Source organism: Thermobia domestica, chromosome 2, assembly GCF_964235325.1.
Source record: "Thermobia domestica chromosome 2, izTheDome1.hap1.1, whole genome shotgun sequence".
NCBI classification, from domain to species: Eukaryota; Metazoa; Arthropoda; class Insecta; order Zygentoma; family Lepismatidae; genus Thermobia; species Thermobia domestica.
This window is the reverse complement of record NC_137455.1, coordinates 180,193,323-180,213,886: the sequence shown is the minus strand read 5'-3', so window position 1 is coordinate 180,213,886 and position 20,564 is coordinate 180,193,323. Positions and strand designations below refer to the sequence as shown.

The 20,564-nt window shown below is 35.6% G+C and overlaps 1 protein-coding gene across 1 annotated transcript in view; it reads left to right on the top strand.

The window, feature by feature from the left end:
- LOC145677726 (uncharacterized) overlaps positions 1–20,564 on the top strand; it is a 448,147-nt gene that overhangs the window by 279,628 nt on the left and 147,955 nt on the right. The window contains exon 5 of the mRNA XM_081748121.1: positions 10,711–10,854. Coding sequence (XP_081604247.1) covers positions 10,711–10,854 — 144 coding nt within the window. The remainder of the gene's footprint in view (positions 1–10,710; positions 10,855–20,564) is intronic.

Genomic DNA, 20,564 nt, shown 5'->3' with positions numbered 1-20,564 from the left:
CTGTTGCGACCAATGCAGAAGAAGTTAAATAAAGTAGAATGAAAACAGAAAAGATGAGCTGAACAGAAAATGCGCCAATGTCCGCCCTCAGTCCCACTAGACGAATGGCCGGATACTAAATCATCAACTGCCCTTGCCATTACCCACCTTATCTCTATAAAGAGCAATTGAAATCAATTTTTTTTAAAGCAATCTCATCTGTTTCAGACTGAACGTGTGTTGATTTTTTAGCATATTTATTTTTTTAATACGTTTCATTATCAAAAAACCAGTATATAACTGACTGTACATTATATTAAGGTTAACTACGATATTTTCTAATCTTGTTGAGACTAGTTTGGAAGATAACTTTACTAACATGGCATGTACTGTATGTAGACAATGAAAACGTTCTGTCTCATGTGTGCTAAGCAACGGAAGTGAAACGCTCATGTTCATTTTGTGTTTACACTATTGAAGTGCAGTGTTTGTGAAGCATGCGTAAGTCATATTTGAAGTCTTGAACGCAGTTATTACGAAGCTGTTTCTATCCATTACATTTTGCTGCTCTCTAGTGGTGAGTAGACCAAATGCAATATTTCGTTTATCCTTTGCGTTAACATAGTTGTGTTAATGAACAGTCTTGTATGTATTTAAACGGTTATTTTTGTTGTGGTCGACCACAGTCATTCCCATGTTAAACACCACTAATCCCGAAATATATATATTGAAATTCGCCTCACAAACACTCAATACTTTAATTTTGGTGGGTGCCACTTCATAGATATCAAACACCCATACAAATGAAATCAGTTAATATTGGTGGTTTCAAAGATTTAATGCTTGCGTACTGATAGCATCTTATAGTGTGAAGAAATACAGCAACTTCATTTCGATCCTTCCTCTGGAAAACTTCTGGCAACACTCATAATTAATTACTGTATGTATTTTCTTTATTTTTTAATATAATTTCATTCAGCTAGCTATTGATGTATACCCAATTCGGAACGGCAAGGGCAGGGCAGTTGATAGATTCAATATCTCGGCATTCGCCTGGTGGAATTGAATGCAGACATTGGCGCATTTTCTGTTCATCTTTCCTGTTTTCATTCTACTTTACTTAACTTCTTCTGCATTAGCCGCAACATTGAGCAATGGTTCCATCCCATCAATAGGGCCCATTATTTCTGATTCCGAAATAATTCACTAATTACAACCCTCTATTCTGCTACGAATACAGCGGGCACTGCGAATTAAAGGTAGCCCAACGTCTTTTAATTAGGTAACCTACATTTTGTTAAAATGTCAAGTTATTCTGATAACTATCTACATTACTACCACTGTGACACTGGTTTCATTTCTATTCGAAACATTACTGTTGCTATTTCCTTTTATCATTTTATGTTCAAATCAGGCTGATAATAAATCTAGCTGCTTTGAAACAGTGTTTTTCTTCTATAGATCTTGTTCCTTATCCACCGATTAAGTTCCATTAATTTCTACTTTTAAAACAAAATCCGCAGGACAGTATACACTAAGTTTCTTCGTCGAGAGCACGTTAATAAAGACACCATCCATTTGTTTGGTAATACCATCTGCGGTTGCACGACGTTTTCCGCATCTCTATTTAACGTTCGTTTTCCTCTTTTCTCGTCTCCTTTTCTACATTTACCATCTCTCGCTCTCGTTATCCGAGTTAATACCACAGTTGTTATTCTCCGAGGAGACTTATGTCAGTGATTAGTTGGGTTGATGGAGGGCAGATGTCTCTGTGCCCAAAGGGGTGAATTGTTCTTGTGCTGCTGACAGATGCTCCATCTCACGAACAACGGGGGAAGTTTTGTTAAGCGGAGTGAAAGCGTTGGAAAACCTTTGCTTACGTTAACGTTGAAATTTCCAGAAATTCTAATAGTGTGAATGAGAAGGGAGCGACACAGCACGTATAGAAAACGTCACACAAACGCAATTCACAAAATGAAATATGAGTTTCTGTAATATTTTGATGTCGACTAAGGGGTGGGTGTCGGTATCATTCATTTTTAAACTCTCATACCATCAAAGAATTTGTATTGTAGAGTATATCATATATATATAGAAAATACTAAGGTGATGGTGCTGTGAATATGCTTTTGGAAAGAAATGCTGTGTTGACAGCCACTGATGAACTTTTTTATAAACATAAGTCATAAATCATGGTGCCTCAAGGAAACTTTGCGATCAATTCATTCGTATTGTAAATGTTGGAATAATTAATTAGTTCTTTGTAAACTGTTCCGTTAGATGTTTCTTCCTCCTACACAAAGAAAAAGGTTGTACGGATGGAATGTCATGATTTCTTTTACTAATAAAATATAACATAAATCCAACATCTCCAACAAATTACCTTCGGTAAGTCATGATGAAGAAGATATATTAGATAATTAAATTTCAAAGGCTATCGACTCATTCTAGGTGGATAACTTTTTCCTTGACGAATTGTAATTATTAATATCAATAACTGATGACTTCCGTCTGTTAGTAATGTTCATTATGAGGACTTTTCTTAAGTATACTTGTGTCTCACTTCTATGTATATATGCTCTACTGTAAATAAATAGCCCTATAACTCTGTGCATGAACCCAATACCCCACAATGTTCATAAATCTAAGGTAAGCACGCTATTAATTTGTTCAAGTTATAACTTTCGTTAAGAAAAAAGAAGAAAGTATACTGCATATTTAGTTCTGTCAAACCTCTATTAGATGTCGGGACAAGTCAAATTATTATTCTTAACAGTGGCGTATTTACCATTTTGTTTCGGGGGAGGGGGCTTTGCTATAAGTAAAAAAGTTTGTAAACAGAACGCTGCAGCCTAGCTGTTGCACCTAATCCTACATTTCCCCACTCCCTTCTCCGCGACGATGATGATTTGCAGAGTTGCAATCTGCAAGGAGATGAATGGTCTGAGGATTTTCTACGACATTTGAAAAAATGAAATCTATGAGTTTTACGTCCCACGATTATGCCGGTTAGGCTAAAGGAGACGGTGATGATGAATAATGAATGAAATGGTGGAATGAAGAAAGTGGGAGGAAACGGGAGAACCCCGAGAAAACCCACGCACACGGTGTTTGTCCACCACAAAGTTCACTTGGCGGGGGCTGGGATCGAACCCGGGACCCTAAGCACCAGAGGTGAACGCTCTACCACTGAGCCACCGCGGCCCCCTCTACGACATTTGAGTGTAAATGCTGTGTATTGACTGTGCCAGTTCGTACCAATGAAAAAATAATAACAAAAAGAGAAATTTTCCTTTCAGAAGGCGTGAAGGGATCGCCCCGTCGGAAAGCGTCACTGCTTACAGTGTATCCATGAGGTAGTCTGCACGGGCCCGGCCCGTGAATTAATAGACCTAATATGAGGCCCGACCCGAGTAAGAAATATGTTTTAGCATTTAGGCCCGACCCTATGTGATAATCAAATGAGCCCAAAATAAGCCCAAATTACAAAAACTTAACAATTGTATTTTTTATTTGCAACAATTAGATGTTTAATTTTGCAGTTTAAAAGCTTTCATGATTCAGAGACAACAAGGAAATAAAGGTTATCCTTTACATTTAGTTAACTATGAATTCTCTCTATATATATAAAAAAAAGTCATTATATAAATTCTCATTTAATATAAACTGACATTGTTTTGAAGAAAAAACCAAGACACGTTGTTCCCAATGCTCTTGTTCCTTTAATTCAGTGTAAGAAGCAGTATTTTCACTCAGACAAGCTAAGCATATTTATTTCTGTTACTTTTAGTTTTTTTTTTTCTCTCTCTCTCTCTATTACACAGCTTTTCTCTCAATTGCACAGTGATTTTAAGTGTGGGCCTCTTAAGTTAAAAATTTTGGTGTGCGTTAAAAGTTCTCCAGAAAATATCGTTGTATTATGCCCGAAAAGGTCCCGAGAAATATGATTGTTTATTTAAAAATTTACGGTCCGGACCCGGCCCTAGGCCCGAGCTCGTGCAGACCTCTACCATGAGGTTGCTCACCTACTAAAAAAAGTAAGATTCGGACTTTAAACATTTTAGCAGGTGATATTTGTTGTAACATAAGTTTGCTGAGTTAGTATCACTGGAACTTTCAAAGCCAGACAAGTGGATGGAAGAGTAGTGGGGAGGATGGCGGAATACGAAGTGCTCCGCAGCGATCTGCGCATCTTGGTTTGAAACTTGTCGAGTTATAACTTTATTCCTGGAAATGGGAAAAATCTGCAAAATATTTCTTTCACTTTAATAGAGTATATAAAATTTCGGGGGGCTTAAGCCCGGAAGCCCCTCTTTAATAGGCCCTGATTCTTAATAAACGTACTGGGGACCCATTACACATATGTATCGATTTGCTTCAACACAAAGCAAAATTTTTGTTCGTTTTTCTTTTTTAGTTTTATCGTCCCATGATTATGCACCGAGGCTACAGAAGACGGTAATGGTGATAATGAAATGGTGGAATATAGAAAGTAAAAGAAAACGGGAGAACTCTAAGAAATCCACGCACACGCATACGATGTTTGTTCGCTACAAAATTCACTCTAGCCCTTTCAGGATTTCCACTTTTTGAGGTAAAGTTTAGACCTTCAGTCAGACAGCTACTACTTCCTTACTATTTTCCGTAGAATCATGGTTCATACCTCGCTTTTTATCAGGATAGAGCATACTTTCCAACGGTCCACTTGCTTGTCCACTATTGTACACCAAAAACGGGAACATTGGAAAAAAACGAAAGATTTTTCTAAAAAAAAAAAATGAAATTTTTGCGACCCTCTGGTCTGGGCCTGGGTTGACGTGGGGATCTGTTCTTTTTTTTAAAAAAAATGATGTTATAACACGTGTGCAAAATTTGAATCTTGTAAATCAAAAACTAAGGTCGAGAGAAAGTTTCTGAAAGTCTGAAGGTGATCCATTTTATATATATATATATATATATATATATATATATATATATATATATATATATATATATATATATATATATATATATATGTAAGAGGTTGGACAAAAAAATTTAAAACGTTTGCAAAAGTGTGAAAATTATACCTCGTATGGTGTGCGGAATCCTTTTACGTCCAAAACAGCTTGGATCCGACGTAGAATGGACGTATACAGCTCCTGAATTGTGGTGTGTGGAATTTTGTACCATTGTTCGTTCCTCCAAAACATGCTCCAGTTCCTTAAGGGATGCTGGTGGAGGGTAATGAGACCAAACACACCTTTCTAAGTCAGACCCCAATGGCTCAATGATGTTTAGATCTGGTGATTGTGGGGCCCAGGGAAGGTGGGATAGCTCCTGTTCATGCTCCTCAAACCATGATTTCACCGTTTTTGCAGCGTAACAGGGTGCCAAATCATCTTGGTAGATGCCATCACCATCAGGGAACAATATTTGGGCCATGGGTAGAACCTGGTCCCCCAAAATAGCCTCATACGCCTTAGCATTAATCATTCCATGCAGGGCTATGATGGGACCTGCGGAAAATCACGATATCACTACCCATACTGTAACAGAACCACCCCCATGCTTTACAATTGGGAGCAGACAGTCTGTATCATAGGCCTGTGACGGTGCTCTCCATACGTAAACACGACCGGTTGTTGGAAATAAGGAGAAAGTCAATTCGTCGGACCACATTACGTGTTTTCACTGCTTATGAGTCCTTGCCTTCTGGTCCTTGCACCACTAGATACGCCTCTTCGCATTTACTGCTGTGACCAAGGGTTTGGCGATAACGGCCCTGCCATGAATTTTCATTTTATGAAATTCCCGTCGCATTGTTTTCGATGAAACCGGGTTATGTAGGCCAGAATTGAGTTCAGACGTAATTTTCGTTGCAGTGGTTTTCTTTCTAGCTGCTACAATCCGTTTTAATGCCCTTCCAGTCCCAATCTGACAGGATTGTTTTCGACCATTGTTGTGCTTTGCAGACGTCATTTGCCCATGAATTGTGTATGCCCTCGTGACATTGGACACAGTTCCTTTCGATACCTCCACAATGTTCGCCATTGTTGCCACTGAAGCTCCAACCAGACGGGCACCAACGATCATGCCTCTTTGGAAGTCTGTCAGGTCGCCCATTTTACCGCACCACTTTCACACCACAACACTCACAGGTGAACTGGTTACTGCTGACGGAAGAGGAAGGTCCACATGACACATTGAAAACAAAAAAACGATCGGCAACCGCAACACGTGTTGTACAATGGAGGACCAAACTTACGTGTCCTGTATGAAGTGTTTTTAGATTTTTGTCTACCCCTATATATATATATATATATATATATATATATATATATATATATATATATATATATATATATATATATATATATATATATATATATGCTATATAATATAGGGTGACATAAAGTAACTCTGTTATTATCTGAGTTGCAACAAAATGGAAGAGGTAAGAGAGGAAACCGTCTCCAAATATGTCTTGTTTTCAATCTAAAGCGAAGGATTTTTTTAAATCGGACGAGCCCTTTGAGCTGTACACTCTTTATGCACCCAATGTTAATTAAAAAGCAACGTTGCCATTTACCTGGACCCGCAACATAAGTAAATGAAGTGACTGTCTTTTACACTAATGTGTCGATGGCCAGCCCCTATTTCAAACATACCCCCATTTACTTTATGTTGTGGATTCAGGTAAATGGCAACGTTGCATTTTAATTTAACATTGGGCGCATAAAGAGTATACAGCCCAAATGGCTCGTCCGATTAAAAAAAAAAAAAATCCTTCGCTTTAGATTGAAAACATCATATTTGGAGACGGTTTCCTCTCTTACATTTTGTTGTAACTCTGATAATAACAGAGTTATTCTGTCAGGGAACTTTTGAGTATATACTTCAAAAATTTACTGCGTCATTACCATTTGACCTAAATAATGGTTGAAACGCTGTTTTCTTCAGAATAATGAGCCAGCCCTTTCCAACGGTACCACTCACATGTCCTAATTATACACCTAAACCGGAAAATTCGGTGAAAAAACGGATTTTTTTTTAATTCCTCAGAATACTTTGTTCCTCTGGTCCGAGCCTGGTCTCACGTACGGATCTGAATTTTTAAAAAGTGTTAGGTATTTAAAACGTATGTAAAATTTCAATCTTGTGTCTTGAAAACAAAAGGCGGAATTTTTTTTGAAAATCTGAATTTAGGCGATATATATATACACTGTATATTAATCATATTAAAAATTTACTGCGTCATTACTATTTGGCCGTCATGGTTCAAGCGCCATTTTCTTCAGTATAACGAACCCTTTCCGACGATACCACTCACATGCCCGTATCATACACCCAAAACCCGAAATTTTTCTGAAAAATCACCCCCTCGAGCCTGGCCCCGGATCCACGTAGGGATCTAAAAAAAATTGAGAAAAACCCAAAGGTGCACACAATCAGCATGCAAAGTTTCAATCTTACATCTTGAAACCTAAAGACGTGAAAAATTTTTGAAATTTGCCTTAAGAAATGATGGTACACCCCTCCGCCCCCACTTGGCGCCGCCAAGTTGACCATCCGGTTCCAAAACGCATCTGGGGTGTTCCTTGATCCATTCTTGACTTGACCAATAAAAAAACCGGCTTAAATATATGTTAAAGAACCTATACAGCGGTCAAAGTGGTCAAAGACGATATTACGCCATGGTAACAAAAGTTACCATAAATCCTAAAAGGGCTAGTGACCAATAATTTAATATTTTACTGTTCTTGAGGGAGATCCTCATCCAGTTTTGACAATGAGTGAGGGAGGATACATGTGATTCGGATTCCTATGAAGTTACGATGTAGCTCCATGTCTTGTGTGATATCGGAATTGAAAAGGGACATCAAATTCGAAAGAAATGAACTCAACATTCCGATAGTATTTTTCGAAAGCCTATATCAAAGGAGTCAAAAAATGTAATGATTTTCTCCGAAGAAATGGAATATGATTTCTACCCATTGTCGTTTCTTGGTTACATGCTCTGAAATTTTAGTAACTTCTTAGCTTATAAATTCATAATACTATGTCTATATGTTAAATATTGTAAAATTCTGCGGAAACCAAGATGGTAGACACACATAATGATACATGGGATTTGGACTTCCTTCCACAACCGTTTATTATAAAACTTCAGTATAATACAGTATAGTATAATACGTTAACAAAAGGCCGTCCGAAGACAAATACTGTCCCTTAATTCGATGGTAGGTGATTAAGATTGTTACAGAGTCCAGTCGCAGCCAATGGACAAGTTCGGGAGAACCTCAGGGTCCAGTCGCAGCCAAGAGGTCGGTGTATAGTTTCTCTTAGGATACAGACGCAGCCAAGAGAGTGGTAGGAATTCTCAGAACCCAGACCCAGCCAAGAGAAAAGGAATTACGTTTCTCTCAGAGCTCAGACGCAGCTAAGAGAGGGTAAAGTGGTTTTCAGGACTGGGACGCAGCCAAGAGAACGACTGGAGTAATCAATCTAGCAAGCCTGATACTGTTGAAGGTGCTGCGACGTCTTTTATATTAAATCCTCTTGAATCATCGTTGATCCTCGTTGGTGGTGATGTAATCCTCTTCCGGTGACATGTTGAATGATTTGTCGTCTGCTGGGTGTTGTTGTGATTGAGCACGTGCATCACCCTCATATATAGAGAATATTACAATATATTTATTAAAAGACAAATACAGTGGGTTCCGGGTTACAAACTTAATCCATTCCGTAACGGCGTTCGTAGATCTAAATTATTTTCCCCCATTTAAATTAATGAAACCCCATTAATCCGTATTGCCACGAAAACATTGTAATATATATAATATTTCTAAGCATTTTACTGTGGTGAAGTATATACAAGATGTTCCAAAAATTAAGACCTAGCTGTTTATTGAAAACATTCACCAGGTAGCATTAGTTTGAGTAAGTACCTGGAGAAAGAGTATAGAGGGAAACCTGTCGGGGTGATTATCAACCATAGTCACAATCTTTGTATCCACCATATTAAATTTATCTCAAATTTCTTAAATGGAAAAATGCATGTGTGAAACGTGAAAGAATGCTAGAATTTATTCGGAAACACAATGGTGAAACTTGATTCTTGAAATTCGTAGAAATAAAAAAAAATTGTGTTGACAATTACATTGTGAAAAATTAAAAATAAAATGCTGCTCAATCTTGACATGATTGTATGACGATTATCATGGCAGGTTGGATATTTTACAATCGGAAACTATATTCCTACATTGCATAAGTGTTCCACGTTGTCCCCCTCAACACGGATACATCTTCGTATCTCACGAAACATGTTTATATAAACACGTGACGAAATCTCTGGGATGACAGATGCACAGTTCTCAATAATCCGATTATCAAAGTGATTCACATGACGAATTAACGCAGTACATAACGGACTTTTAAAGTATTCCCAGCGAAACAATTCCAGGTGATCGCGGAGGTCACTCAACAATTTCCAGGGTATTGGATTGGGTGACGTGGTACGGTACAATGGAGTGGCCATCACGATCACATGATTTGAAATCCCATTATTTTTCCCTATAGGAGTACTTGAAGTTTGTTGTGTGTTTCGTTAAAATTCATGACTTAGATCACCTAGAGAGTCGGATTATTGAGTCATGTTCATTTGTCGTCCCAGATATTTTGAGACTTGTTCATGCAACCTCTTTTCATGGGATACAAACATATATCACTGTCGAAAAGAACAACGTGGAACATATTATGCAATTCCATAAATATTACTCATGATTTTCGATCGTAAAATATCCAACCTGTTATGATTGTCGTCACACAACCATGTCAGCAAAATTACTTTATTTTTAATTTTCCATAATGTAAGTAGCAGTAAAATTTTTATTTCTACGAATGTCAAGAAACCACTTCATCGTGGTGTTTCCGAGAAAATTCTAGCCTTCTTTCAAGTATTGCTTATGTACTTTTCTATTTAGAAATTTGAGATAATATAATAAGGCAGATACCAAAATGACAACTGTGGTTGATAACTACCACGATAAGTATCCCCCACCCCTATTGCTAATGTACATTCTCGAGCTAATGTTACCCCTGTTGCACTTTTCTTCGTAAATAGCCTGGTTCTGACTTTTGGAACATCATAATAACATTAATAATTCTATAGACTAATATACAAAGTAACATTAAATTAAACAAAACAGCATGAGAACTAAAAAAAAACTGCAAAAAGAATAAAAATTAGTTTTTGAATACCGAACCGTGATAGATAATGTTTACGAATAACTTGCACAACCGCTCCTACGAGGGTGGAATTATCGGTACAGATGCACATGTAGTTTTGTGTCCCAAATAATATTCATAAGCTAAAGAAAAATTGTTTGCAAAATTTTCCCGAAAACCGAATTTTTCGCAGAACACAAGGTTCATAACTCGAGTGTCCACTGTATTGCTCTTACAGTTTGTCCTGAAAACCAAGCATTTGCAACCCATTTATATTAATTTTACTCCAGCTTTAATCACATCCTATTAACCATCAATCTTATCTTGCTTCAACAGTTTTGTAATTACTCTGTCCACAGAGACGGCGTAACCGTCTACGGCCCGCCCGTCGCATGATGGGAATGAAATGCTTTATGTTATGTTATGCTCCCTGAGCCTTAGTATATATATAATGTAAAAATAATAAACTTATGCACATGTACAGTATGATACTAATATGCGTTATTTATTTGTGTTTTGCAGGCATAGAGGCCATAGACAAAAAGCCAATTGTTGTGAATGAAGGAGACAACATCCGCCTTCGATGTGCAGCAACTGGAGTCCCTAAACCAGATGTGGAATGGAGAAAGAAGGATGCGTCTGTTATTCCTCTTGGAGCTTGGCAAAGTAATCAACTCTTTTGTTTGCTCAAGATTTGTTTATGTCCCTTCTTTATTGTTCATTATATCTTAATACAGATATTCTACAAGTAGTATGAGTATTGCCGTTTGAAAATATGTATCTCTGTTAGAAATGTGTATCACTGTCTAAAGATGATGGAGAACAATACATTCAATTTGTTATTTAATAGTACTTCTACACATATGCAGCACTTGACTAGATTTCGAGGAACATGTGACTGGAACAAATTTTCTCGGCTGAGATTCTACTGCATTTTCATGACACAGGTCCTTGCCAGTACACTCATAATTCGGTCATTTAATTACATAGTTTGTGGGTATAATGACACGAAAGTTGGACACAAACTTAAGAAAATCAGAAAAAGAACTTGGGAATAATTAGGCAACAAAAAAATGAAATGAAATCTTTGAGTTTCACGTCCCATGGTTACACCGGTTAGGCTAAAGGAGACGGTGATGATGAGTAATGAATGAAATGGTGGAATGAAGAAAGTGGGAGGAAACGGGAGAACCCCGAGAAAACACACGCACACGGTGTTTGTTCACAAAGTTCACTTGGCGGGGATTAGGCAATGAAATCAAAATTTATGATGAATATTATATATTTTCAAGAAGTTGTATGAGAAGTTATTTTTCAGTGAAGAACATATGAGTGATAAAATAAAATGATTAAATGCGAATAAATCCTTTAAGTTCAGAAGCTAACAAAGATGATCCAGAGATATCTCCAAGCATGACACGTCTTTTGTAAATAGGCAAGTTTTGAGATATTTTTTACAGAACGACTTAACAAAACTATATAAGTAGGATAGTACCTTTGTGAAGATTTCTTATAAAGAAAAAAAGTACACAGGCATACGCTCTCCCTGTTCTCTTTCGATAACAGTTCCTCAGGAAATCACGGAAATCATTCGCAATTCTCTTTTTCTTATAGAATTATATTGACTCTGTCTTGAATCAGTGCAGCTTATTGTATTCTTCCTTTCGTCACAGGTGACTAAATACCACTGACCTTTTGACTAGAGAGCTCGAATTACAAATACTCTCTCTCTCTCTCTTTCTCTCTCTCTCTCTCTCTCTCTCTCTCTCTCTCTCTCGCTCTCGCTCTGTCAGTTGATGTGAAACTAGCATCAAGCTTGTGCTGTCTTTATGTTTAGAATCACAAGATTCACTTTCTGATACCTCGAATCTGGAGATGGAATCACTCAAGTTACCAACAATATTTGTGAATATATCGTAGATCCCCTCGCGACATCTGAACATTTTTGAATGACTTAGTGGGATCTTTTCGTGAAAGAAAGTTGGTTGCAATAGGATATCTTCAAACCTTCGAACTCGACAAAGCTACATATTATATTCGGAGAGGTTTTATTTTATTTATTTTGTCACCACTGCGGGATCCAGGGAGTTATGATGGTACGGCCGTATCAGTAGTTGTTTCACTGACGCCGGGGACATATGAAAGTACGAACTAGTTTAATACATATATAAGAGACACCCCGAAGTAAATTTTATAACAAACTTATCAATGGATCAACGAAAAAAGAGGGAAATTTTAAAATTATTAAAAACGATGCAAACAAAATTAGTTTGCTTTTGCATTTCCTTTGCTTTTGCAGCAAATTACACATTAGTCACTTCATTTGGTAAAGCTATTGTACTACATAAAGATGTCAAATTGTGTAATCGATTTTTATTCTGTATAAATATACGTGAACGCTGTTTTCCTTTTCGTACTCCTTGTTCACGAATCCTGAAACTTCCAATATTCGTCTCCGAGATCAATAACAACTTTCGGCAACGTCTTGCCTTGCAAGATGAATGAATACTCATACTGTAACAAACAGTAATCGGTATATCTCGCCCCCGAGAAGAGTTTACCATCTTCGTCCACGTTCTAGTTATTGAAGGGATCGGTATGGAATTATTAGAAATACAAGGCTCAATAAATGATGGAAGTGGAAGATGACTATGGAAACTGTTAATTAAGATAATACACAGTTTTCATACATAACATCACATCCACTCTCCACATACACACTTCTAAATTAATACGATTAATTACGGTCTCTATTGATATTGATATCAATTAATACTTCTTTTTCAAATGTACATAATTTCTCTCTTATATACATCGACATAGGCGTGAACCATACTAACCTATATATTGTTCAACTCAGTAAGAAAAGTGGAACATTTTAATATATCATATATAAGTGACGTCACCTATGTATGAGATATTTTTTGTGATTCTTTAACCACCCGCTTAACCTATATTGAGCAACATCCTTTCAGACCTGGTACTTCTTAGTCTTCATCTATGTACTAAATTTTAACTTGATGGCTGAGTACTTTTTTACTGCAGTTAAGCTACAGTCGTCATTCCCTGGGAAGATTCTCTTTGCAGCCGAACGTACCATGTTGTACTGTAGTTATTAATGACACATTCTCCTCTGAAATATGAATAAATTTATATGACGCTTTGGGAAAATGTTCCCGTAACAAAACTCACTCCAAAAGTAAACTACTCCCTGTGGACTAGTCCTTGCAAGAAACAAGAAACTCGCAAATTATTGAGGGAACCTAATAATCTAGTTACGCCTGGCTATAATTTCCTGAATGACTCGCAAGTTTCTTGTTTGTTTGTTACATGTGTTGACACCAACTGGTATCGTCAGTGTTTCCATATTACGCCATAATGCCGGAATGTTTTTTTTTTTTTTTTTTACACGCCATTATCACGACCATGAAATATCTATACTTGGTGTCAATGTATCTTGTTCCAGAATAATGAATTCCTACCCAGACTACCCATTAACATTTCCATTTGTCCAAAAAATTAAAAAGCCACAACTGCCTTTAATTCCTGACTTTTCATGCATGTTCAAACATTTTCCTTCACCTCTGTCTGTTTCTGACATTCGTAAGAACGAACGTCAAATCGCACCCCATGGTTTATTTCTCAAAAATATCTACAACGACAATCCTTCAATGAATGGGAGTTTATTTCAGTCGTACGTATGATTCAAAAGTTCTGTTGATCCAAATTGTGGGTTGCGCGACTTTACGGACACCCTGTACCTTAGAAAAGAAAGTTAAAAATTGCGGAACATATGTCACAAAAATAATTTGTTCAAACTTTTACCGTTTTCCATATTGAAAATATGGTAACTCTACATGAAAGTTGGCTGCTTATGTATAACTTCATCCAAACATTGGCAGAATAAGTCGTTTGCTGTGCAAGATTTAGTGTTTTCTTGCTGTGTAAATATGTTCGAAAAATGGATCGCTTTCGGAACACAGAAGCATAAAGCAAGACTTTTTAGATTTTCAATCAATCTGTTCGTCTTTTCACTAGAGATGCAAGGGCTCGAAAAAAAAACGGCTTTTTTTTTAAAAAAAAACGGTTTTTTCTGCTTCGTTTTTTTGCTTGGGAAATTTTGGGCTTTTTTCAAAATTCTGCTTTAAATTGATAAACGAGATTTTGTTTCGCTTCTCTATAACACAAAAAGTCATTTAATTAGTAGTTAATGTCGATAATAATATAAAACCTTGAAAATAAACCATGAATTTCGAAAAGATATTTCAAACAGTTTTACTTCTCAACATATTTACATTATGAATTCCAAAGGATTAACCAATGTATATAATAAGATTTTTTTAACCTCCTACATACAAAAGTAAGCAGAGTTGGCAAGAACCGTGGTTGTTTTTGAAAATGGCAAAACCCCGTTTTTTGGGGGGGGGGGAGTTTAAACTAGGTTTTTTGGTTTAAACCAGGCTTTTTTGGGTTTAGATATTTTGCTTTATGTATTTATATTACATATTGACAGAAATAAGTTTGTTTCGCCCTGGTGTTATTATGCAACAATGAGGTTGTGCTGGAAGAGGCCTAAATAAGCTTAAAGCAAAATATCTTAAATAAGTTAAGCTTAAATAAGTCCGGTCAGTAAATTTCTTAAATTGGGAAACTCCCGCCCTAGTCTTCGGGAAAATCCCGTCATTACTCTAAATGTAAAACAATTACGGAAAAATCCTGTTATTGCTTTGCATGTAAAATTTAAAGGTCAACATATCATAATCAGTACTCTAAAACTAAGGTATTAAATTACAAATTTAGTACGTACATATCATTGAAAGTCCAATCTAAGCTAATGTTGGAAGCTACGTAGGCAATCGATAAATTTTGCCAATTTCTATCAATATATTTAAGTAACCTTGGCTTCTTTATAAAACAACAGGGATTCAGGCATGCAGAAATATACAATTTGGTTTCGTTTTGTATGTTGAGGCTTAACATCCTTACATAATACCGAGGTTATCAAGAAGAAGACTTTCGCTTAAAGTGACATCCGAACCGCTACTTTGTTTACTTATGAAAGAAGGGTTGTGGTTCGACCGAGAATTGAACATGGGACACCTTGATTAAAAGGTGAAAAGGAAATAAAACTAATGCAGATGGTTTGATGTGGGAAAACGTCACCATGAATTTCACACGATTCGCATTTTTCGTTCTTTTTTTTTTTTTTTTTTTTTTGTTTGGTTTAAACCAGTTATTTATTTTAAAAAAAAGAAAAAAAACAGCTGGTGGAAACCAGCCAACCCTAAAAGTACATACTTATTTTTAAAAAATACACAAATAACTAGCAAAATTCTATGCAGTATTTATCAAAATATTCCATACCATCTTTTTGGAACAAAATAAAATTAAAGTAAAACATAAGGAAAATACTTAGATTTATATGATACACTTAAAGGCTGCAAAAGCTTTTGGTTTTGTATATTCTTGAAATTCTACAGTTTTATATAACCACCATCACGGTTTACTCAGTCCTCAAGTTTTCTGAATTTTTAACAAGAGGGATTCAACATATGAAGGGTATGGGGCAAGAACATGGTAACCCACAATTTTACTATTTTAAGAAATTAGAGATTTTCTGCTGCACAATCCATTTTGAAAGTCGGAAAGCTAATTTTTTACATAAGACTATACATGAAGGATTAAACGAAGCGGTATGCGTTGCTGTCTATCTGGTGCTGCATAACTCAGCAATTGAAAATTTGTTAGTTCTCATGTTCTTGGCTCACACCCTTCATATCATTATGGAACTCTCCTCACCCCACTACCACCCAAAAAAAAAAGGACTACGGAATATATTTAACTTAAGATAAATAGAACTGCACAACAAACATGACTGAGTGGAGCTTTTGCGCTTCTATCGGGAAGTCCAGGATTCAACTCAGCATTAGACCATTCTGACAAAGCTTTTCTTCATTCCATCTGTGAAGTAGAAATAGTGCGTGTACTGTGAGTTGGCCGACTTCCTTTCTTATTGTTTTTAAATCGTCATTATTACTAATTACCAGCAGTGACGTTTTTCGAAAGTTAGGGGGGGCGGTCTTTCGGACTGAAGCCTGTTTCCCAAAATTACTTAATGTCTAAAACAAACGAAATATCTATTAGTCATGCCTTTACTCATAAACTTTAAGCTGCCGTCAAATAAAAATTACGAATGTTTAGAAAAACTAAACATTAGTAAGAAACAAAACTCCCAAAATACTTTTCTAAATCCGCCACTGATTCTCAGTATAAAATGATCTTCAGTGAGGTTGTATCCGCAAGATTATCGCTAAATATATAAACGAAACGAAATATTAGTTATGCCTGTACTCATAAACTTCAAGCTCCTCCCAAATAAAATTAGGACATTTTAGAAAACGAAACAATCAGAGAAATCCCCCCCCCAAAGTACTTTTCTAAATCCGCTACTGATTATTTGTATAAATTAGTATTCAAGGTTTATCCGGAAAATTATTGCTAAATCGTCGCACAGCTACAGTATAACAGAAATGCGGAAGTACGGTTTGACGGATATATTGAAAAACGTACGCTTTGACGGATATGTAGAAAAACGTAAGTTTAACTTTTGCGCTAGAAGCTAGAGTACTAAGCTCTTAGAAGTGAAACACGGATGACAAACTGAAATGATCCCGAGAAGAAAAAAATGTCGATAACTCAAAAGTTAAAATAAAGTTAAATAGCCTCTAAAATTGCCCTCAAATACTACATTCTTCACGTTAGCTTGAATTCGTAAAACATGTGCTCCATCCATCTTACTGGTGAATTTTAGAGCGAAATATGGCATTTAGGTCATGGAATTCTTATCTAACTATAGTATATACTATAAGAAAGCTATTTAGATAGAAAAATCATGAAAATGAAAAAAAGCCAAAATTTCCAAAATTCTCGTTGTTTTTTTCCCAAAAAAGCCGGCTTTTTATGTGAAAAAAACATCGATTCAAAAAAGCCGGCTTTTTTGCATCTCTACTTTTCACCTTTTTTAGTTTCTCCAAATGCTATGCTACTGCTGAATGATCAACGCTTAGTTTCTCTGTAACCTCTCATGTTATTTTCCGCAGCTCTCCTTCGGGGATCAGCTTTAGTTCGTATCTTGAAAAACCGAACGACGTTAGTGATCTTTCTGATTCTTCAAGTGCAAGCCACTAGAGCAGTATTTTTAGAATCAACCTTCCATTATACTTGTATGTTCTCTTATATTGGCTCAATTTATCCGTTACTTTCATTAATGTTTCGAATGGTTTGGGTTCCTCTGAGACCGAATGTAAATAGTTACGCTCAAGTAAAATTTATTAAAATTGCATTTTGGCTTCCTATTCTCTTAGGCATGAAAATAGGTGAATACATATATATGTAATATTTCCCATGACATATACGTCTACAAAGTCCTGAATATAAGCTTTTGAATGATATTAACTAAGTATATTTTATGGCCACTGGTATGTCTCAAAGTAAATGTACCCTGATTCTTACATTAATTTAGCGAAACCTAATCAAAAAGCAAGGGGATATCTTCATAATAATATATTCTTTGGAAGCTTCGAGGAAAATGGTCACTTCATTTTGCTCCGCATGCGTCGCGTTGGATTTAAGCACGTGCTGCCATTAGTCCTATTACTAAATTAATCTACCTAGAGTACTGTTTCCGCTATTTTCAAAAGTCAAGTAGGCGTACAATAAACTCTCAACTACTCAGTCCGCAACTATCCGGCCTAGTTGAGGGAAAGCAAAAATTAAGAAGAAAAAGAAGAGAAAGAGAGAAACTCAGTAATAAAATGGAGAATATCTTTAAACTAATATTTTTAAACGTGCCAGTAAACTACTTGTCATCTATCAATGACATTTTCAAAAACTAGAAACATTAAGTTTTGACTTTTTAAGCCTACCATTTCATATTTGTGTAATCATTTGTCAAGATTTATGTTTTGTTTATTTTAAAATTGTATGTATGTAAAGTGTATATCATGACCTATCAATCTGTATTACGTGAACCGCTGCTGGGTACTACAAACGATTTATGATAGTACACCAGAGAAGATGTTGAGAGCTTCTGTTTACATCATTTCATCTTTCGTGCAATTAAGTTGGACACCATTAAATTTATCTTAAAATGTGTACAATACTTTTGTCCTTGGACTTCCTTTTTCCTCTTTAACGTACAGAACAAAACACACCACGCATTTGTAAAGCACTGATCTGTACAGAGTTGTCAGAAAATATTAATACGAAATGGATTTGATATAAGAATGTGTCTTTAATGGTATGAAAAAGGCAAGAAGTGCATAATGATAGAACTCCAGCCTCTTCGGAATTTTTGTTATCTGGCCTTCCTTTCTCCATATTAGTCCCGATAGTTGGGGGTCTACTGTATATACATTTACGGGGCAAGAGAAAATGAGAAATTGTGAAGATGAGATGAGACATTTTCGAACGAGAGGAGTAAGAACCTTTCGAGAATGGAGATGAGACGAAACTTCTATAATATATATATATATATATATATATATATATATATATATATATATATATATATATATATGAAATGAAAGGAAAAAACCTTTTGCCTAGTCTCGTCTCCTCCCTTACATTTCAACGAATTCTTTTTCCTGTGATGCACGCTATACAAAAACAAACGCCGTGTTTGCACAATTGCCAGTACAATTTTGTCTAAGCATTTATTTTTATGTTTGTGTATTATCTACTTATGTAACATAAACATATGAATGATTATGCGCTACGTGATCATGTTTTCGAATGATACTAGCATTGTGAATTCAAATGATACAGTATTTTTCTTGAGTGCTTTTTGAACTTTTTACTGTTAGTAATTCATCACTACCTAGATTACTATTTCCACTATTTTCAACAGAAAAAAGATGATGTAAAAGAATATTACATCCTTTTTTTACTAATATGAAATAGTGTAAAATTACGCTTTTGTCGAACAAAAGGTACCAGAATTTCTTGTAAGCTGAATTGTAAATTTCAAAGAAAGCCTCCAAACTCCGCAAATGAACATAAACAATCTTTCTCAACTTACAAACTGAAGGGTAAAACATTGTTACTTAGAAATTATGTCAAATGCCGATTTTATTTTTTAATTTTATCTTTTTTAGTAATAAGTCCATGACGTTATAACTGATTTGAAAATATTTTTTTGACCGCGGAAAATTTATCGCAAACACAAACTACGTATTTCAGTATTTTTCTCTAGCTTTCGCGAATATTAAAAAAAAAAGTAAAATGGAGGAGAGCTAATCATGAGTATACTATAAAACTTAATGATAAATTAGGCTAATACATGCTATTGAAACTGTTCTTTTCGATCTTATCTAGTCTGACTTTATTTGTGACAAGTGAAAACTCAGAATCTTTATCAAGGAAAGAATACAAATATTAAATATGAATAGAATTCTGGTTCATGTTAAACTTTTTCTGTTACCACGAAAAGATCATCATTTTCTACCAACTAGAATGAGAAGCGTATAACAGTTGATTCATCAATTCATGATAGTTAAAAGTCTCATTCTTTATTGACAGCAAACTCCTGAATGTGAATTTAACAATATTTTTTCTCATTTTTTTTTCTTCTCATTAGATCATATTTCTTTGAATTTCCAGTTTTTCTTTCGCTCTTTCTTCAGGCAAAAGCAGGGTAAAATTCTGTTTTCACCCTATTTTCCATTCCAAATCCTCTTTCTTTATTTTCTCTCCCCTTTCTTTCGAAAATTTTCTTTAGAAGTCATTATATTTTCCCTCGAGCAATCTTCTAATCATCTCATCTTCTTTCCCAATCAAAATATTTTTCTTTCCTTACTCCTCAGTAGGAGTTCTTTCTTTCTCCTTTGTTATTAATTTAACTTCAATTTTTCCCTTTCAATTTCAAACCATTGTCTTTTCTTCTATGTATGTTCCTCTTTTCTGGAGGAATTTCTGTATATTTTGAATTTATTGTACTTATTATTGGGGAAATTTAAGCTTTAGGAAGATACAGTGAATTAGACATTCTTAAATGAAGTCTGTAGCACAATCCCACTCGATTGCAATCAGTGTAGATTTTATAGTGAACAAAGAGCGTTCATAGAATTTGTTGGAGTGTTCCGTTTTCTTCTATTTTTCTAAGTTTCAAAAAAAAAAAACATTTAATACTCAGATGTAAATTAAACCCAGACATACTGACACATAGCGAGTACTGTAATAGTAAATACAGGAGGCTAAAAGATACTGAAAGATGGATGTGAAATAACAGGAATCCTTTACATGCTGCAGACTATGCCAATGAAGATATACATTATACTTAAAATACATTATATTAAAATGTCATTTCCCTCTTATAT